The 15,387-nt window shown below is 36.1% G+C and overlaps 2 protein-coding genes across 2 annotated transcripts; one reads left to right on the plus strand and one right to left on the minus strand.

The window, feature by feature from the left end:
- Positions 6,035 to 7,322, plus strand: LOC109709497 (auxin-responsive protein SAUR50-like). The gene has a single exon (XM_020231759.1). It carries the CDS (start codon positions 6,600 to 6,602, stop codon positions 6,999 to 7,001), a length of 402 nt encoding a protein of 133 aa, XP_020087348.1. The 5' UTR covers positions 6,035 to 6,599; the 3' UTR covers positions 7,002 to 7,322.
- LOC109725276 (protein DEK-like) lies at positions 7,965 to 12,753 on the minus strand. The gene is made up of 12 exons (XM_020254438.1): positions 12,610 to 12,753; positions 12,301 to 12,492; positions 11,742 to 11,775; positions 11,522 to 11,601; positions 11,361 to 11,420; positions 10,170 to 10,280; positions 9,941 to 10,021; positions 9,786 to 9,857; positions 8,806 to 9,454; positions 8,592 to 8,689; positions 8,480 to 8,510; positions 7,965 to 8,327 (listed from the first exon to the last, which is right to left on the minus strand). Exons 1-12 carry the CDS (start codon positions 12,751 to 12,753, stop codon positions 8,131 to 8,133), a joined length of 1,749 nt encoding a protein of 582 aa, XP_020110027.1. The 3' UTR covers positions 7,965 to 8,130.

Genomic DNA, 15,387 nt, shown 5'->3' on the forward strand with positions numbered 1-15,387 from the left:
CCCTTGGTACTATTGAGTTTTCGGCCGTTGGATGAAAGAATGTGCGGTTAGGATGATAGTGATCCCCGGTTAAATTGATAGTGGTCCTCTAGGGTTGAGTGGGTGGTTGGTTTAATAGTATAATCTAATGGGTGGAAATCATCAAAGGGTTGATCTAATGGTAGAAAACTCAATAATACCAAGGACTTGATACTATCGATAGTATAGTAGCCAGACTCTATATATATATATATATATATATATATATGTAGCGTTTGGTTCGGGGATAAGCAAGAACTAGTTATTCCAGGAATAGGTACAAATATGGAGATAAGAGTAATTTTGTGTTTGGATGAAAATAGATATAGGTATAGGTATAAGGAGGGATAAGGAAAAAAGTGTTTGGATGGTATTTGGGGATAAGAGAATAGTAGGTTGGTGAAATGTAAAAATTACCCAATTACCCCTAATGAGAAAAAGAGAAGCCTGAGTTGTAGGATTCGTAAGTTATATTTTTTTAAATTCATATTTACGTAAAATAAACCGATTATTTTTTAACCGATACAATAATAAATAAATCAAAATGTAGCGCGGCATTTGTAAAAAGGCATACGCTATTTTCGAAAAGACGTACAAACAGGTAGGTGCAAATGCCGCAATTTTTAGATTGTAACATAGCACAGAATCTATATTCTTTCTAACATAATTATATTTAGACACATTACATAAATATATTACAAATGAAGATTATATATAGTCCTACAACCAAATAAAAGCAGGAAACTTCATGATCAATTATTCCATAGTTGGTCGGTAATAGAGCGCCGCAAGGACTCCCCACATGTCGAATCATCGCCTCCACTTGGAATAGGGTCTGGATGGTCGGTAATAGAGCGGATCGTACCGTTGCCGTGATGTGCACATCGAGATCGCCACTACCGCCACGAAAGGGGAGTCGGAAGAGGCAAGATCCATGTCAAGTGGGTGCACGACAGCAAGCAAGGCCGCGGGAAACCCACCGGAGTTGTAGATCCCCAACCGATCTCGCGCGCAGCAACGGTTTCGCAAACCCACAAGCTTTGGGGAAACCACGGGTATGGTCGGCTGGAGATGAAGGGAGGGAGAGGACTCGCGGGAGGGAGCGGTGGAGAGAGAGGAACCGGCTGCAGGGGAGAGGGAGCTCGGTGAGGTGAGGTGGAGAGAGGAAACGGCTCGATCCACGTCCAGTGGGTGCACGGCTGCAAGAAAGCCCGCCGGAAACCCACCGGAGTTGCAGATACGCGTTTGGTTCGCACCAAGGGTTTCGCAAACCCACAAGATTTGGGGAAACCATGGGCTCCGTCGGCCAGAGGCAAAGGGAGGGAGAGGACTCACGGGAGGGAAAGGTGGAGAGAGAGGAACCCGCGGCGGGAGACAAGGAGCTCGGTGAGGTAAGGTGGAAAGAGAGGAACCCGCTACAGGACCTCGGTGAGAAAGGGAGAGAGGGAGCTTCCCTTGCTACAAAGAAGGGGAGAAGATGCCAGGGATAGTTTGGGTATTTTTCACTCACGAGCCACACTACGACAAAAAGGGGGTGGGAACTGTTGTTCCCACCCCTCTTCACTTATCCCCATGGTGGTGGGTTCCCACCACCTAAAAAGATGTTTGGGGATTAGCTGGGGGATAAGAGCTAATCCCCCAGCTAATTCCAAACCCAAACACTGTCATAGAGTTCGGCTACTATACTATTGATAGTACCGAACCCTTAGTACTATTGAGTTTTCTACCGTTAGATCTATCCTTTGATCATTTCCACCGGTTAGATTATACTATTAAACCAACCACCCACTCAACCCTAGGGGACCACTATCAGGGCGTGTTTAGTTCGAAGTCGAAGCCGGAATCGAAATCGGAATCAAAATAAGTTTGAATTAGAATCGGAATGACTCATTACCTAATTCTGTTTGGTTCATCACCTGAATCGGAATCGGAATAAATCATTTCCATTGTCGGTGTTTGGTTCAGATGGATATAAAAAACATAATCAAATTAATATACTAACATTATCTTTATAATATATTAATTTAAATTCAAATAAAAAATTAAATATTAAAAATTTACATTAAAATTTTGAAATAATGTCAGAATTTTTAATCTATTTTTTTAAAAAAAAATTAAACTTTGAAGATGAGTGGATAATTCAAAATATGAAACTAAATTTTGATTTATTCAAATTCAAACTTTAAAAATTATAATTTAAATTTTAATTTGAATCCATAAATTTAATTTAAGTTTTAAATAAAATTTGAATAAAACTTTATATAAATTAAAATTTAATTTAAATTCAAATTCATAAGTTAGATTCGAAATACTTGATTAAATTTTAATTTTTAATTTAAATTCAAATTAAAATTTAAAATTATATATTTAATTTTTAAATCTTAACTCATTTTTAATTAAAAAAGTTGAAAAGATAATTTAATCCGAATAAATATCCATTCCGTCCGGATTCAACTTCCAATCCGGCCACCTACGCCGGATTGAAAAAAGAGGTGAATGGGGGATTTCCATTCTACTTGGTAATCAGAATCGAAATGGAACTCCCGCGTACTAAACACCCACAAATGAATTTACCCATTCTGATTCCGATTTCAGGGTGAAAAGGAAGCGAACCAAACACGCCCTCAATTTAACTGGGGACCACTATCATTCTAACCGCACATCCTTTCATCCAACGGCCAAAAACTCAATAGTACCAAGGGTTTGGTACTACTGATAGTATAGTAGCACAATTCTATATATATATAGAGAGAGAGAGAGAGAGTTTGATTTGACTACTATTAGTAATAAACAGCTCTATTTACTACCTATTTGTTTTCAATAATAAAGCTTCCGAATCGACAATCGGCACTATTGAACATGATCTAGAGTTCTAGACTATTTAAACTATCTAAAAATCAAATTTCTTACCTTTTCTACATCACTGATTGAACGATGAAAAGGTCAAAAAAAATCTATAACTTTAATGGTTTTTTTTTTAATGGAAACGTAGCATGCTACCCGCTTTATTTATTTCATTTAAAAATAAACTTAGCTGAAAATATAAATCAACTAAGATTCGAACTTGGGTCTCGGATACCAACCACCAAGCCCTTTTGCCACTTGCACTAGGGACGGTTAGTTACAATTTTAATGGTTGAAATGATGCATTTATTTGTTTAACGGTATAGAAGAGTCCAAATCAACTAAGTTTTTGTTATAAAATTCTTTAAACTATTTAAAACAAGATCTAAACTATAAATCTTAAATACAAAAATTGTATCATCTCTTTTGAAAGACATTCATTTTTCAGCCATTCATTTTTTATTCACTTGATGAATAAGAGAACAATATCAAAAAAATATAAAATTTATTTTTTAAATAATTTAAATAATTTAAATCAAGTTTAATGGTGCCGATCGTCGATTTAGAAGCTGTATCATCTAAAATAAATCGGTAGCAAACCTAACCATTTACTTTGGATAGTATTCTAATAAAGATCCATATGAGCTAGGCTGGTATACTATCAGTAGCACGGAGGCCTCCGTACTACCAAATTGTTTTCAATGATGCGGATTTCAAATCGACGATCGGCTCCGGTAGAATTGATCTGTACTATTAAAAGTATTTGGAAACTAAATTTCATAATTTTTCGATATTATTTGGCTAGTGATCAAAAGATCTCAAAATTGACAATTTTAATAGTAGATGTGATGTGTTTGTGAATTTAACGGTATAAAATAATCCATATCTAATGAAATTTTTATAGAAAATTTTTTTCACTATTTAGAATAAGATCAATACCTTTGATCTTAAATTCAAGTTTTCTATCATCATTTAAAATTGAAAATTTTAATGGTAGATGTGATGTGCTTGTGAATTTAACGGTGTAAAACAGTCCTAATCTGATGAAATTTTTATAGAAAATTTTTTTCACTATTTAGAATAAGATCAGTATCTCCGATCTTAAATTTAAGTTTTTTATCATCATTTTTAATGAGATTTTTTTTTTTAGCCGTTTATTTTTAGATTACTCGTTTAGTAGGTAAATGATGTCGAATAATTATAAAATTTAGTTTCCAAATACTTTCAATAGTGTAGATCAAGTCTAACGGAGCCGATTGTTGATTTGAAAGCCGCATCATTAAAAACAACTTAGTAGCATAGAGACCTTGTGCTACCGATAATATACCAGCCTAGCTCTCTATATATATCTCAAAACTTGGGAGCATAAATGGAGGACAGTCATACTAGTACTGTAGGTCACTGTTTCATCCTCTGCTACTTAATTAGTACAGTCATACTAGTACTGTAGGTCTTGTTGTTTTGTGTTGCTCATAATTATACAGCGTCCAGCTGTAGGTCGCAGGGACGCGGACAAATTATTCTATAAATTTTGTAATTTAAATAAATTTTTTAGCTATTCATTTGTGAGTTTAGGTAAATTATCAAAAATTGATCAAACAAAACAAAGTGAAAAATGTAGCTAAAATGCAGCTTTCACCAAATAGTTTGTTAAGTGCAAATGCAATTTTATAATCTAGCAGTTTTTTTTAATACATAAAAATTCAAATTATTGGAAGGTCATGCATGCAGGGAAAGTTTCTTCTGTAAATATTATGTATTAACAAAAGAATAACAATATCTAATTAAAATTTTCTATTTTGCATTAACGTGCTACAAGAATATTTTTTCTTTCTCCACAAAATTATGGCATTATTCTTAATTAGATCTATAATTATCTCACATTACCTAATAGTACAATTATTCCATGCTATATTACGCCATGCACGTATATGTTTACTTAAGGAGGGAGAAAAAAGGCAATTTGAGAAGTAGGAGAATTTAACTTGGATTTGCAGCATATGCTGACCAAAAAATGGCTCCAAGTAATGAACAAATTAAAAAAGAACACAAGTGGGAAATTAATTAATTTGGTTTTTTTGGAAAAGAAAAGAAAAAAAAAAGAACATCCATTGGCTCGCGGGGAGTTGACTATGGGGTTCTTTTTAAGTGCATTATTGAAAGAGTGATGGACCACTTCAACATACCCCACATATATATATATATATATAATATATTATATATATAATATAATATATATATATAGTCCGGCTACTGCACTCTTATGAGTACGATCGCACTCGTACTCATAAGTTGTTTTCGATGATAGACTTCCGAAACGACGATCCACACCGTTAAATGTTATCTAGACCATTTAAAACTCTAGAAATCAATTTTATAATTTTTCGACATCATTTACCTTACGATCAAAAGCTTACAAAATTGACAATTTTTAACGGCCGGTATAGAATACTTGCTAGCTTAACGGTGGAAAAAGAATCGGAAATATGTTGAATTTTTGATAGAAAATCTATTAACTACCTAGATAAAGATCAATAACTCCGATCTTAAATTGAAGGATCCAATCATTCATTTTTAGGTCGTCGTTCGCTTTGACCGTTTATTTTATGCCGCTTGATGGACTTTATTGATATTCGAAAAATTACGAAATTATTTTTTAGAAGTTTCAAATACTCTAGATCATATTTAACGGTATGGATCTTGATTTCGGAAGCTCCATCATCGAAAACAACTTGAGTACTAAGGCCCACTACTCATAAGAGTATAGTAAGCTCTACTATATATATATATATATAATATATATATATATATATATATTAATATATAATATATATATATATATATTATAGAGTTGATCAAGGATACTTTTACAAGTATCATCCTCATATTGCTATCAGTTTTTAGCCATTGAACTACTTTTTGATTACAAATAGTCCTTGGATCAAACACTATTCCACCTACCACCACCTACTACCATCATCTCAATCTCACATCTCTCCATCCAAGGCTAAAAACACACAAGTATCACTTGGTGATACTTGTAAAAGTATTCTAGCCTACTCTATATATATATTATATATATATATATATAATAATATATATATATATAATTATTATAATATATATATATATATGCTTTAATCCCGCAACATGCACACATACACAGATACATGTACACACACATATGTTTATATATTATATCCCTCTTATGCAATTATATATATGAGAGAGCTAGCTCGGTTCATTTTTCCTGTATAGCCAACACCTAGTGCAGTTCTCTCTCTCTCTCTTTCTCAGATCATCTCTTCTTTGCAAACTCTCCATTCTTTTTCTATCCTCTCGATAGATCGATCGATATCGCTGTGCTCATGCGAATGACTAGCCCTCCGACAACGGCGCCCCCTCGAAGCCATGAGTAATCTAATAGTCCCAAGATCTAAGGTCATGTTCCACCAAGTTTATGATAGAGGTTAATATATACATATATATCCATATCTCTTTCAATTATATATATTCATAGTTTCCTTTTACATATATATATATATATAGAGAGAGAGAGAGAGAGAGTTTGGTTTCTATTTCATGGTTTTGTTTTTGAAATCGAGTTTCATTTACATATTTATACACAGTGGGTTCTTCCTCTTATTACTTTGGTTGTAAACCATATATATATATACATATATATAAATATAAAGATAAGCATTTGGATCAAAGAAAGTACATAGAAGTTGGTCCATATGCGGAAGGGAAGGAAAGGGCTGATCATGAAGACGTTGGAGAGATGCCGATCGATCGGCGGCGGCGGCGGCGGAGGCACAAACCCTAGCCCTAAGGGGTTCTTGGCGGTGCACGTCGGAGCGGGAAGAGAGCGGTTCGTGGTGCGGACGGAGTGCCTGAACCACCCGCTCTTCCGCGGGCTCCTCGAGGAGGCGGAGACCGAGTACGGGTACGCCGTGGAGGGCCCCCTCGAGCTCCCGTGCGACGTCGAAGCCTTCCACGCGGTGCTGTCGGAGATTGAGCAGGACGCGGGCGGTGGTGGCAGGGGGCCGTCGTCGCCGCTCTGCGGCCTCGCCAGAAGCCAGTCCAAGTATCGGCTGCTCAGCCCGGCACAGCTCGCGCTCGTCGGAAAATCATATTAATTATTGTTATTATTATTAAGCAACAAGTTATTTTAAGTTAAGAGTAATTAGTACTCTCTAGTTTAGTTTTTGTGTGGTGCATTTGTATTACTATGTGAGGTAGATGCATGCATGCATGCATATGGTAGTTGTTTACTTGCTCCCTTTTGGTTAATTTTATGTAGGAGCGAGCTAGCTAGCTAGGTAGCCAAGGTGCTACTCAATGGAACTAGGGTTGAGTGGGTAAAAATATGTAACTACTAAAAGAGTTTGAATGCTATACAAATGGATGAATCCGACTATACGAAGAGCACACTAATAAAATAAAGATTCAAGACTCAACCAGTTGTTATAGTCTCTTCTGATCGCACTAAAATTTAAAATTTGAAATCGATTTTTATCATCCACAAAATGTGTATGATTTCTTGAAAAGCGTGAAAAATATTTTGAAAAGAACATTTTATATTATATAAAACACTTTTTCTCTATCATTTTTATTTTGCGAATAAAAAAAAATACTACTTTATCACAAAATCTTAAAAAACTTTTTTTTAAAAAAAAAAACCTACTTTTTCTAAAAGCACACGTACGGAAAAGTAACTTTTCCAACCAAAAAATTATTTTCTAAAATATTTTCCAAAAAACCGAACACTAATAACCAAACAACTAAAAATTAGAAGAGTTTCAGCAGCAGCAGCAATCACACGCTATTTGTTACCAAAATAAGACGCAATAACAAATACTTTAAATTATTGCTGCGCGTGACTACTGATGCAATACATTGTAGAATAACAATCTCTTACGGGCACATATTGTTTAATAAATTCAACTCTAATTTGTATTCTATATACACGTTGCTGTTATAGTGAGCTAAGCATCACATGATCTTATCATATTTGTTGTCCCTGCAAGGGTGTTAGTTCATCTGCTTGAACACAATGGTATATTATAATTAGCTTATAAGATAAATGATGGATCATGAGATGATCAGAAGAGGTCTAATTAAAAGAGAATATTGTACAACATAGCTACAAGAAAGGCTACAACATCTTTCACATTTGAATATTTGAGTTTTTAAGCTAAGTTAGATCACCGGAAAATCGCCACCAAACTATAACAGTAGTAGAAGATGCGTACCCCCTTCCTTAAGCTACTTACCATCATCTCCATCTGAATCATTATCTTCCTCTTCTTCTTGCGCATCTTCTTCGCCATCCTCATCTTCCTGATCATCATCATCGTTGCCGTCATCGTCATCGTCGTCATCTGACATATTATTTATCACTTCTTCTATTATATGCTTCACCTCTGCCTTTCTATCCATTAAATCCACATTGAAATGCGCTCCTGCCGACAAAGAACCATTCTCATGTCAGATGTGCTTACATGTACTGAAACTCTGTTTATTATCAATTAAGTCACCATGCTTGAATAAATTGGCAATTTCGTAATTTTCTCAAATAGGACTAAATGATAGGTTTTAAGAGTAATATTAGTACCTAATTGCCGGAGAATATCTGCTAAAGTTGCCTGCACCAAAGTTGATCTTATCACTAGTTACCAGGAAGAAAAGCAGAATAGGAGTGAATAAAGTAAATTGGCGCTACCCACCGTATTGAAGTCCACTTCTTTCAATATCTCGCTAACCACAGCATGTAATTCTTCAGTGCTTGGTCCCTTCGGGGCATCTCCATTTGCCTTGCCTTTTCCTAGTATCATAAAAGAGAGTCATAAACATCTTAAAAAGCTTCATTTCAATAGTCAATAAAGTACTAGCCAACTACAAACAGCAATATGTAAAGACCAACTAATTTTGAAATCTTACTTTGTTTTGTGGCAGAAACCTTTGGCTCCGCCTTAGCAGCACTTTTCTCGCTTGTCTTTTTATTCTCAGTAGAAGAGCTTTTGCTCTGTGATTTACTCTTATCCTTGTTCTTGGATTTGGAAGCTGTTGATGGAACCAATTTAGCCTCATCTCTCGATCTTTTGCTTGGTGTAGATTCTAAGGAGCCTTTATTGGTCTTATTGGACTTCGGAGGTGCATCACTACCCTTTGAAGAGCTCTTAGATACCTTTTTGAGCTCCTTAGAACTCTTGTCCTCCAATTGGTCAGCTGGTTTATCTTGTGCAGCAACCTTTATCTTAGAAGCAGATTTAGGGCTTTTAGCAGGGTTTGTAGAAATGGCTTCTTCAGCAGAAAAGGCCTTTTCTTTCCCCTTTGACCCAGTGTTCTTTTGTGCCACCTCTTTGGAAGCCTTTTTGCTCGTAGCAGGCTTTTCTTGTTCATCTTCCTGACTTTCTTCTTGATCACTCATAACGTGGTCGGTCTCTTTCTCTGAATCTTCATTATTGCCTTTTTCTTCTTCTTCTTCTTCTTTTGGTTGTTCTCTAGATTCTTCCTCTGAATCTGCAGAATGATCCTCTTCATTTCCTTTTTCAGCTTCAACTGATTGCTTACTACTCTTCCTTTGTCTCTGGATATTATAAGTTACAGCATATCAATACGCAATTAACTGCCATAAACAGTAAAGAGCAATCCAACAATCATTATGGACTCCCAGAAGCACTGTGCTAATAAAAGCAACTAGAGTTTTGCAACAATATCAGTTCTAATTTGATTGTCAACAATTAGTGAACTCTATGAGGCCTCATTCCAATCTTGCAATTAGCCATGCTCACTCATAGTTGACTTGATTAAGCTCACAAATGCAGATAGACAAGACAAATGAAAGATATAGTTCAGTGTAAATGTATGAAGTGAACCAAATGAGAAGCAGAAACTGGTAATAGCAGGAAAAAGAAGACCTTTTCCTCTCTATCTAAAGATGGTTCATTCGATGTTGCCAGTCCTTTCGATCTCTTATGTTTTTTAAATTTCTGCCAGCAACATAAACAATAGATGAGAGTAAGTACAATCTACAATCAAATAGATAACAATCTCAACAGAGTAAGCGTGATACCTTCTGTTTCTCAGAAAGTAAAACATCTCTCGTAACATATGGAGATTCCAAAAATTCTGACAACTTCGCTGAAATTTCCTCCTGAAAAGCATACAAAATAAGACTCTTTGACATCTGTCTATGTCGCACACGCGGGCGCGGGCGCGCGCACGTGAGCGCTGGCGCGCGCACGCGCACGCGCGCGCGAGAGAGAGAGGGAGAGAGAGGGGATGTTCCACAACTAACCAACCTTCTTGGTAGCAGTTTTCACATCATGCACATCAAGTAACTCACAAAAATCAAGTAACTTCTCTTTGTGGCATCTATCAAGCTTTTCCTTAAGCTTGGCCTTTTGCTTTACCTGAATAAGCAAAATAGCCAAAATATATGAATTATTAATGAGAAATAAGGAGCCAACTTAACTAATACTATAAACATCTAACTACAGAAATTAACAGGCTTACATAACAAAGTAAAATCAATTGATTTATGCGTTTTCAAATTCAATACCTAAAAGACAGTAATACTATATATCTCAAAGAATTATCACATGACACCGTGATCTACAGCATGCCGGCATGACACAAACATAGACAGATGAGGATTTTCGGAAAGATTCTAGAGAAAGATAAACCAATTTAGCAGCGGAACTTCCTAGAATTTTTTAATAGAATAAGGGAACTGATTAGTTTGAGATGTCTTTTGTGTACAAAAAACAACATAGCATGCACGCTCAGAGCTTGTATTCATGGGCAGCCGTAATATGAGTATATATGTCCAACTAAAGGCCTGTTCACTAGGGCTTTTAGAACTTGTCTACTGGAGAAGAAGATTTAGGCATTTGGTCACAAAAATATCTCAGCCCCTGAAATTGGAGATTTCGGATTCGTCGAATATTGTTGCAAAAAGAAAAACTGTTATGGCTTCCCAAAAAGCAATTGTTTAATACAACAAAAGCTAAATAGGACAAAGGGAACCATTAAACTAACAACGAAGACCATCCTAATTTACTGACTAGATATTATATAGTTCAAGACTGTATAGACCAAGGCCATTGATCCAAACACCAAAAAACACATCATCGAACAGCACCACACTTTAGCAGCAAGCCCAAGCATGCCAAACCGTATGGTGACGAAAGAGCCTTCTCTTGATAATACATATATTAGAACTTAGAATGTTACAGAGCATTATTTTGTTATAGTTTAAATGGGAGTTCCTTAACTTAAAACCTGATTTTGCATTTATAAATGGGGTAAGCTTTCTAAGTATTATTGCTGCAAGATAGACTGCGATCAAATCATCAAGATACAGTATCTCAAGATTTAACAAAGCATAGAAATATTAGCATTGGACATCAGAAGCACATAACTTATAAAACTATAAGAACATTTTCATAGTAAGGGAAAAGAAGAGTGTTGGGATGGACGATTTATGCTACCTCATTCTCATCCCAAACAAAACCAGAGAACTGTAAAATGTTTCTCTTCAGAGAATGGGCCTGCAAAGAGAACCTTTACCATAAATTAATAAACAAGTACCGAGCAAGATAAGTAGTGTAAAAGTAATAATTTGACAGAATCTTCGAAGAGGAACTCTTACATTCGATTTCTTTCCAAAAAGAATTCTGTGAAGGACTTGAAGATTCTCATCAGCTTTTCTTTTTGACATCTTGAAAGAAACTGATAATATATAAGCAGTATTAGGCAAAAAAATAAATAATAGCTAGTAACAAATTAGTGCATATGACTACTGCTGAACTCTACACTGCTGTCGAACAAGAACTATGAAAAAAAGCTGGAAAATAAATAGCAAATAGTACCGTTTGGAATGTCTTTCAGCATGGTTCCAAAACCCTAAAAAAACCCACAAGAAAAACATTACATTGAGCATAAATCAATCATAAACAAAAGGAATTATAGTCCAGGCCTGATCTAATATTTTTAAAACAAAAGTACCTTTAGGAGAAGGTATGAAAATTGAAGAGCCACTCCATACCTTTAGCTTTAGATTTTTTCTTTTTTTTTATTTGGGTGATTTAATCATTAAAATGGAGATTTTAATATACGCACCCATTATTCCACTAATTTAATGGCTTTAATCACTTCTTAGTAAATAAAAGTAAAACTAGAACAATTACCTGCTAATGCTTAATAAAACCATTAAATTCAACAAAATCTTGAACTTAACTAACTAAAATATCTCTAATGAACAAAAAGGAACAGAAATTGAGATGGTATCAAACAAAGGAACGAAGTTAAGGGGCATGTTTCAAACTAGCCTATATAATTGAGCAGCTCTTCGGCACATTTTTACCTAATATGCTCTACAGTCCACAAATTACGCAGTAGATCGGGAACAGGATATAAGAAGTCATTTACCTGCAAGATCGCCGGCGACTTCTTCGCCGAGGAGCTCCGGGGAGACGCCGACGTGTACCTCTCGACGGCCTTCCGCTCCCTCGACGGCCTCTTCTCCACGGGCGTCGCTGGCTCCTTCTCCGCCGACCCCCTCCTCTTCTTCTCCACCACGTCCTCCCCATCCACCTTCGCCCCCTCCTCCGCCTCCTCCTCCTCCCCCTCCCCCTCCTTCGCCCCTTCCTCCTCCCTCTCTCCTCCCTTCTTCTTCTTCTTCTTCTTCTTCTCTCCTCCTCCTTTCTTCCTCCCCCTCTTCCGCTTCTCCACGCCTACTCCCTCCACCGCCGCCGCAGCAGCAGCGGCGGCGGCAACAGTAGCATCTGGAGTGGCCGGGTCACGATCCTTCCCCTCTTCCTCGTCTCCGGGAGGGGATCCGTCGCCGGAGTTCTTCTCCTCGCCTAGGGTTTCGGAGCTCATGGAGATCGGGGCCGGGGAGATCGAAATCGGGTCGTAAAACCCTAGTGGATTCGAGGAGTGACCAGTGAGAGAGAGAGAGAGGGAGAGAGAGAAAGAGAGAAAGGGGGAGAGAGAGGGTTTTAGCGCGGATTCCAAATGAAAATCCAATCTAATTTAAGAGCGGGAGTTGGGGGCGCGGACATTTTTTAGGGCATGTTTGAAATTTCGCGCCGAAAATTTGGGAAAAGAGGTAATCCCACATTGCCAACGTTTGGGGGCTACTGAACCCAACTTTTTAAATTCTAAACTCTAGTTAAGAGCATGTTGGGTTCGACAAAACTTTATTACGACAAACAGGCGACCTCCAATCATATGCAGGTCTCGACATTACACGCATTGGAGGTGAAGTTTTGAAGCTCAGAATCTCATTTCACAGCTGGTAAGTAGGTGTTAACGAAAAGAATAGAAAAAAAATATCCATGCTTTTTGATCGAGAGGAAATTACAACATTTGAAGTTACATGCTTTTCAACTTGAATTCTTCGTAGTGACTCTGTTTTTGAGAGATAGATAGCACGCTACCTGCTTCATCTATTTCATTTAGAAATAAACTTAGCTGAAAATGTTAATCAACTAGAAATTCTTCGTAGTGACTTGATCTCGATGAAGTACGTTACATTCAGCAACTTGATGAATTAGATTTTTATTCACTTTTGGCTAAAAATTAAGAAACTTCGAAGATTCGAGGTTTTGACTTAAAATTTCGAATGACAGAAATATCTTAAAGATGTGCTATTGAAGTTATTTTTAAAACTTTTTTTTTGAGAGATAGGTAGCACGCTACCCGCTTCGTTTATTTCATTTAGAAATAAACTTAGCTGGAAATGTAAATCAGCTGGAAATGTGAATCAGCTGGAAGTGTAACATGAAAGCTGCTGCTAATCCGAAATCACCTTAAGGGTGCGTTTGGTTCGCATTATAAAAGATTACTAGGAATAAAAGATATCCGAGAATCTGATTACTATTCATCCTATTACTAAGAATGTGGAATTCCTGTGTTTGGTTCACACAGTAATATTAATTAGCCATGTTATTTAATATTACAAAAATTATACAATTAATTTATTTATTTATTTAATTAATTTTAGATAATGTTACCAAAAGTTTCAACATCTTTTTAGAAAAAAGAGAGAGAGAGTATAAGTTAGAGAGAGAGAGAGCATAATTAAAAAAATAGAAAGAAAAATATAGTCGAAATTAGAGGGAGTGAGAGAGTTGAAATTTTAGAAAGAGAGAGAGAGAGAAAGCTTAGTTTAGAGAGAGAAAAAAAAGTTGAATTTTAGAGAGAAAAATAAGTCTAGAGAGATATAAGGTTAGAGTGTAAAGAAAAATAATATCAATTAGCCGGCGGGTAGGAAGAAAGAAAGAGATTAGACATATTATGATTACCCCAATCCATTAATATAAGGATACTCACCCTCCCTCAAGGGAATGAGATTAGTACTTTGGGGTGAATCTTATTCCCAAGTGAATCTAATATTACCAACTAGATTACTTAGTGCGTTTAGCTAAACACCGTCATATTTTTTTATTCCCATTGGATTACTAGGAATCTTTAAAAGATAGCGCGAACCAAACGCACCCTAACGGTTGAATGTTGTGAAAGAAGATCCTCCTATCCTTGCTTGGTACAGTATTTATTAATTAGGTATCTAGAGTTTGAATATGACTAAATCGTGATAATCTTGGCCTAATCCTCGAGAAATTGAGATGCCCGTCTCTTTCCAAACAGAAGTCCAACCTAAAACTTAGGCTTAGTTTGATATTGAAGCCTATCTAATGCGAGATAAAATAGAGTTGGGGTAAAAATATGTAGAGATATGCTTCTACGTTTTCTGGTGGGACCATAAAAAATATATCGTGACCGACTAATCGCGATATATGAAACACAATATTACGTACAGAAAATAAACATAATATTTTTTCTATCATACTTTCTCACCGCACGTAATGCAATATCCCCGCAATGGCAAGCGAAGCCTTGCACATTAGATAGTAAAGATTTTAGGCTAACAGTAGATGCGGCGCATACTCCACTTCTGCATTTGACTTTGTGCTGCCAAACATCAGATCTTTAAAGATAGGTCTTTGCCGAAAGGCATCCACTTTAACCTTTGATCGAATCTTGAGATCAACAAAAAGTCAACTTAAACTATGTTTGGACGCTAAATTAAGCTCACAATTAATCTTTTCAAAGGTGTTTTTCCCAGTGAAAACAAATGTTTTATTTTAAGCAAGTAATACCATTGAATTAATCGGCAACGCCAACGAGAGATGATTATATATATATGTAAAACAGATAACTTGGTACACATTCTTAATTTTTGTTTTTATTTCGTATGATGATAATTTTCACTTGAATCTTTATTTACTCTTATTTAACTACTATTAAGAAAAAAATTTGTTGTTGACACATGAGCTCATGTAAATACAACATACATCTCCTCTACTACTCTCATTATTGAGTAACAATATTTTATCAATTTATAAATTTCTTTAACTAATTATACATACGAGATGGACGAACGATGAATAAATAACGAAGGTGTGAGGTGGGAGCAATAATTTCCCTCTAATTATTATAACTAACTAAAAT

This window comes from Ananas comosus, linkage group 1 (assembly GCF_001540865.1).
Source record: "Ananas comosus cultivar F153 linkage group 1, ASM154086v1, whole genome shotgun sequence".
In the NCBI taxonomy this organism is placed as follows: Eukaryota; Viridiplantae; Streptophyta; class Magnoliopsida; order Poales; family Bromeliaceae; genus Ananas; species Ananas comosus.